The 6,052-nt window shown below is 53.3% G+C and overlaps 1 protein-coding gene and 1 long non-coding RNA gene across 2 annotated transcripts in view; one reads left to right on the forward strand and one right to left on the reverse strand.

Annotated features, from left to right (window-relative positions):
- Catsperd (cation channel sperm associated auxiliary subunit delta) overlaps positions 1 to 1,998 on the forward strand; it is a 49,632-nt gene extending 47,634 nt beyond the window's left edge. The window contains exons 20-22 of the mRNA XM_052193665.1: positions 347 to 530; positions 889 to 1,046; positions 1,589 to 1,998. Of these exons, the coding sequence (XP_052049625.1) occupies positions 347 to 530; positions 889 to 1,046; positions 1,589 to 1,937 (691 nt within the window). The 3' untranslated portion in view covers positions 1,938 to 1,998. The remainder of the gene's footprint in view (positions 1 to 346; positions 531 to 888; positions 1,047 to 1,588) is intronic.
- A 1,132-nt stretch (positions 1,999 to 3,130) lies between these two features.
- On the reverse strand, positions 3,131 to 6,052 carry LOC127693008 (uncharacterized). The gene is made up of 3 exons (XR_007979567.1): positions 5,854 to 6,052; positions 4,577 to 4,715; positions 3,131 to 4,382 (listed from the first exon to the last, which is right to left on the reverse strand). It is a non-coding gene; the product is annotated as an uncharacterized LOC127693008 (long non-coding RNA).

Consider the following 6,052-nt stretch of genomic DNA (forward strand, 5'->3'; position numbering starts at 1 on the left):
TGTCCTGTAGGGATGACCCTGTCAGTGTCCTCCTGTAGGCATGACCCCGTCAGTATCCTCCTGTAGGGATGACCCCGTCAGTGTCCTCCTGTAGGGATGACCCCGTCAGTGTCCTCCTGTAGGGATGACCCCGTCAGTGTCCTCCTGTAGGGATGACCCCGTCAGTGTCCTCCTGTAGGGATGACCCCGTCAGTGTCCTCCTGTAGGGATGACCCCGTCAGTGTCCTCCTGTAGGGATGACCCCGTCAGTGTCCTCCTGTAGGGATGACCCCGTCAGTGTCCTCCTGTAGGGATGACCCTGTCAGTGTCCTGTGGTTGAGCCCTGCAGCCTCACCTTATGTCTCAGGTGGAAGAATGGGATTCTAGAAGAAATCATGGATGCAGAGTATGTCATCTTGGAGGTGAATGGAGTAATCAGCTATTCGTACTCCTTGACGGCCGCCACTGCAAACTGCCGGTCACAGCCTCAGAACTGGAGCACCTTTGAGTCGGACATGGAGAGCCAGCATTCGTCGATCTGGAACAGAGAGGTAGGCTCGCGCTCCCTGCTCGCTCACCCAGAATACACGGCGCCCTGGCACCTGTGAAGCCATGCGCTGGTTCCTACCAGTCATCCTGTCATATCACTGAGGTGTTGGAGACTGAGGGACCTGCTATAGAGCAGGTTCGAGGCTGGCCTAGGCTTCACAAAAGTCTTTCAGATAAGGTAGTTGCCACTGGAAAGACTGTTTTTCTGAATAAGATCACACTCCAAGGTCACGCAGCTCATGCCTGTGTGGTTGGCAAAGCACCTGCCTGTCCTGCCAGGGGTCCTAGAGGGCAGAGGGGGCACCAAGAGGGCTGGGAAGCCCAAGGAATCCTCAACAGCAGCTCTGCCCTTGTCCCCAGAATTACGTCAGCTGCCACGAGGTCAACCAGGACAACCCCCTGCTGTGGCCGAATGTCCAGTACCAGGTCTTAGGCGGCCGGACAGACAACAGGGTTATTTTTGGCCAAAGAAATGGAATCTACACCTTCCATCTGTCTGTGGTGGACCCATTCTACAGGTGCTTGGAGGGTACAGCGTCCCTGGGGGCCTTGAGGAGAGGTGCCCCACAGGTCCTGGTGTGCTGGGGCACCGCACTCATCCCGGCAATGGGGAGCTGGGCAGACACCAGAGGACCTAGAGTTCAAGGCCATCCTTGGCTATATCACTAGTTTGAGGCCAGCCTGGGCTACCTGCGACCTGTGTCAGCACTCGCACACAGAGGCAGCTCGTGAGCTCTAGCTACCGCCCAGCAGAGACTGCTCTTCCTCTGCCAGCTCCCCATCCCCCGACCCTTGGGGCTCCTTGCCCTCACTGAAGACCCCCTCCTCACTGAGACCCCCTCCTCACTGAGACCCCCTCCTCTGCGTGACTAACCACAGCAGCCTCAGCCCTGGGGCTTTGTCCTTCCCCAACCATTCCTCTCCTCTTGGGAAAGCTGACCGCTTGTCACTGCATTTATCTCTGTAACTCTGCTGAGGAGAGATTCAGCTGTGTGATGAGAGGATGAGAGTTGGCACCCAGGTTCACACCCTGACAGGCTGTGCCCACTGTCCCCCGCAGCTACTGTAACCTGAACACCATATTCAGCGTGTATGTATACGGGGCCTTACCGACGACCAAGTTCCAGCCCCTGCTCAGCATCTTCCTGGTTGTGACCACGACGCTGCTGCTGGTGTGGCTGGGCTATGCGATCCCCAAGCAGCTGAGGACGGAGAGAGGCCAGCGGCTTTTGGGCTTCTGCTCCCAGATCTGCCAGTACTGCCTAGGCATCTGCACCTGTGCCTGGCTTCGTGGCAAACTGAGAAGGGGGCTTCGCTCCAGAAGGGTGAAGGACCAGTCACAGAAAGTCCTACCAACACACAAGACGTCAGACAGACGGACACAGTCAAAGACATTGGGGCCTCCCTAGACTCAGAGTGAGCCCCGTGAGGGGCCTCTCGCCTCCATGTGTGTCCTTGTTGGCTTTTGTCCCAATAAATTGTTAACAATGAAGGGATCGGGTTCTAAGGGCCAAGCATGGTGCCACAACCGGCTCCTCACCAGGGCCATCCACCTCCATCCCCTCACTGGGGAATTTTGAGGTGAGAACCAGCCCTGACCACGCCCCTAGCGACACCCTCTTTGTCCTGGCTCCCTTTTCTCTTTCCCTTGCTTTCCTAGTGCTGTAGGCTATAGGAGAGGAGTCAGAAGCATGGGTAGGGGGAGGTGAGTGCTGGGCTGGGTGACTCGGGCTGAGCTGTAGAGTGAAGGTTCTGGAAAGGACAGGTCCATAGTAAATGGCTGGCCCAGCAGGAAGTGCTGCTGTCACAGCTGGGGACTTGGGCTACCTGCCCGAAACGTCCCAAGACCATCCCACACATCACAGGGTGGAGAAGCACCCTGAATGAGGAGTCCAAGAGAAGACTCTTGCCTTGTGCTTGATGAGAGGAAGAGGCTAGGGATTCGTGGGGTGCCCCTGAAAGCAGGACGCCACGTCATCTCACTGGTAGGGAGCTAGTTATTTACTTGCTATTTTCTCCTGAGACAGGGCTTCTCTGTATAGCACTGGCTGTCCTAGACCTCATTCCGTCGACCAGGCTGGCCTCAAACTCACAGAGATCCTCCTGCCTCTGCCTCCCAAGTGCTGGGGTCAAAGGTGTGTATCTTTCCACATCTTTTGGGGGGTTCTGAGATTACAGGGTGTTTCTGCAGGTGCCTGGGATGAGATCAGGCAAGAAATAAGCCAGGGGTCATAAGGCTCCCACATGGGACTTAAGGGGGTCTCAGTCACTGTCCCATCACTGTGAGGATGTAAGGGTCTGAAATCACTGAAGGAAGAGCCCAGACTCAGAGAACACACAAAGACAAAGAACATTCATTCTGCAGAGACAACCAGCAGCACCCCTTCTTCAAAATGGCAACCTCAGACAAAGGCACCATTGTAGGCGACATTAGTACAACTTTTTTTTTTCCAAGATAGGGTTTCTCTGTGTGTGCCTGGCTGTCCTGGAGCTCACTCTGTAGACCAGGTTGGCTACTATGTTAGTTTTATTTTTAGAGAGCAGGTTAGGTAATCTAAAATTTCCTTCATGGGGCCGGCTTCTGGTTGGCTTGTACCAGGCACTCAGTCATCTGCGTTCTTCATTTTTTTATTTTTAAGATTTATTTATTTTATGTGAGTACACTGTAGCTATCAGACACACCAGAAGAGGGCATTGGATCCCATTACAGATGGTTGTGAGCCACCATGTGGTTTCTGGGATTTGAACTCAGGTCCTCTGGAAGAGCAGTCGGTGCTCTTAACTGCTGAGCCATCTCTCCAGCCCAGTGGTCTGCATTCTTAACCACGGGATGAGATTGGGCTGGCCAGCACAGAGGGCCCAAGAGAAGATATTTTCCCATCCCCCTCTCTAGGCTCTTCCTTGGGAGTGGGCTTTCTGACCTAGTTCCTGGAATTTATGCTCTGTTCCTGGAGCTGGTGACTGATGGCCTAGTCCCCGGGGATGGGGGCTTTCTTTTTGAGATCAGGCCTGGAGCTAAAATGAAGACAAATAGGGCTGATGTCATCCTTTGAAGGAGACACCATGACCATGGCAACTCTTAACTGCGAGGTGGCTTACCATTTCAGAGAGTTTGTCCATGGTCATCATAACAGGAGTAGGCAGGCGCAGGAGCCAGAGAGTTCCACTGGGCCAGCTGTGAGTCCTTGAACCTCCTCCAACAAGGCCATGCCCCTAATCCTTCCTGAGCAGTCCATTAACTGTGGGCCGAGCACTGAGATCTGGGCCTGAGGGGCATGCTCGCTCTAACGCCACAGGAGGAGTCTTTCTGTCATGAACTAGGCTTCCAGTAAGAACCAGAGAGGCCACAGGTTTCAGGCCTTCCTTCAGGAGGAAGGCTGTACGCACTTGTACTCTGCTCCGTGCTAAGTCTGCATCTATGCCAGGCCTCTCTCTGTAAACCCACAGCTGGGCCCCGCGAGTAGAATGTCTAGCATGCACCAAGCCCCAGGTTTGATAGCTCAGCCACCCAGGCTGAGTGTCTCGACATGAAGATGCGTGCCATCCTCACAGGAGGCAGGGGCAGGAGGGTCAGTTCAGAGTCATCCTCAGCTATACAGGTTGAGGACAGCCTGGGTCACATGAGCCCCCATCTCAAGTCATAATAATTATCATTCTGTCTATGCTGGTGGCCAGTGCAGCAACCATCAATTGTGTTGAAATTCTTGAGGCTTCAGTCGGATTCTTGGAGCATGCAGCTGAACAGTGTGAAGAAACACAGCTCTCATCACAGGGGATAAGAAAGTTGATTCTGAAGCTGAGTATGACCAGGACTCCAAGAACACGGTTCCCCAAATACCGCAAGAGACAGCCGTCTGGAGAAGTATTAACAGAGGACACAGGAAGTCACTGTCAAGCACTTCACAAGGACACTGGCTTGCACAGAAGATTGCCAGTAACCACAAAGTCGACCCCCTCTGCTGTGGGCCTCTGACGCAGTCTGACCTCGTCCTTAGCCTGTGGGCAGGGAGGAGCCAGTGGTCTGTTTCTGCTATTCAGAAAGACTCACCCAGTTGACACAAGGGCTTCGGTGACACGGAAGTGACCAATAGATGGCTGCTGTCTTAGTGTCCTGTGGTGTGAAGAGACACTGTGACCACAGGACAGCGTTTAAAGTCTCAGAGGCTTGGTGCACTGTAAGGTGCGTGCTGGAAGACAAGCAGACACCACGCTAGAGAAGGGCTACATCCTGATCCACAGGCAGCAGGGAGAGGCAGTGACACACCCACCGGCACACTCAGCCGCTGGGCATGGTGGCGTATGCCTGTAATCCCCGCCTTTTGGGAGGCAGAGGCAGGCGGATTTCTAAGTTCAAGGCCAGCCTGGTCTACAGAGTGAGTTCCAGGACAGCCATGGGTTCACAGAGAAACCCTGTCTCAAAAAGAAAGAAAGAAAGAAAGAAAGAAAGAAAGAAAGAAAGAAAGAAAGAAAGAAAGAAAGAAAGAAAGAAAGAAAGAAAGAAAGAAAGAAAGAAAGAAAAGGAAAAGAGAAGAGAAGAGAAGAGAAGAGAAAAGAAAAGAAAAAGAAACTTCAGAGCCCACCCCCAGTGATGGACTTCTTCGAACGAGGCCACACCTCCTAATAGTGTCCCTTCCTAAAGACCAGGCATTCACACAGGAGTCTATGGGGTGGCCTGGGGGCAGGAAGAGGGGGCAATTCCAATTCCTAGTCAAACCAGCTGCAGTTTGGGACTAAACATACTCCATGATAATTTGGCTCTGGACCTGCAGCATCCCAACCCTCCATTGTCCAATTTTTTTTTAATTATTTATATGAGTACACTGTAGCTGTCTTCAGACACACCAGAAGATGGGTTGTGAGCCACCTTGTGATTGGTGGGAATTGAACTCAGGACCCCTGGAAGAGCAGTCAGTGCTCTTAACCACTGAGCCATCTCTCCAGCCCTGTGTCCAATGTTCTAACCATCAGTCTTACACATTCTTCCCACAGGGGTGGTCACAGGCAGCCAGAGTAGGGACCAGAGTGGCTACTTCAGTGCATACATGAGGCTTGCAAGACTGGATTGGGTGGAGGATATACCCTTCAATCCTCCTTGGATTCCCAGTCCCAAGACTCCGAACTGACCCCTGCCCTGCATAGAGGGAGCCCTTTAAACACCGCACAGCCCTGGTGTTAGTGACCAGAGAGCTAGGAGATGTCACCCAGATGGCCTACAAGTCCTGGACAGGGCCTCTGTATGCAAGCTTGAGGACACGAGTTCGGCTCCCCAGAATCCACAAAAACAAAAACAAAAACAAAACAAAACAAAAAAACCCAAAAACAAACCAGGTGCAGGGTCTGTGACCCCAGAACTGGGGAGCCGGCTCAGTGCAGGAAGAGCTGTGATCCGGTCTGCAGTTCGTTCCCCCAACAGCGAACAGCAGCGCTGCTGGCCCGGGTCGCAGAGCATACTACGACGGCGCGAGGAATTCAGGACAGGACGCAGGGGCACCGTTGGGTAAAGTGAAGACATCTGATACCGACC

Source organism: Apodemus sylvaticus, chromosome 9 (genome assembly GCF_947179515.1).
Source record: "Apodemus sylvaticus chromosome 9, mApoSyl1.1, whole genome shotgun sequence".
NCBI lineage: Eukaryota > Metazoa > Chordata > Mammalia > Rodentia > Muridae > Apodemus > Apodemus sylvaticus.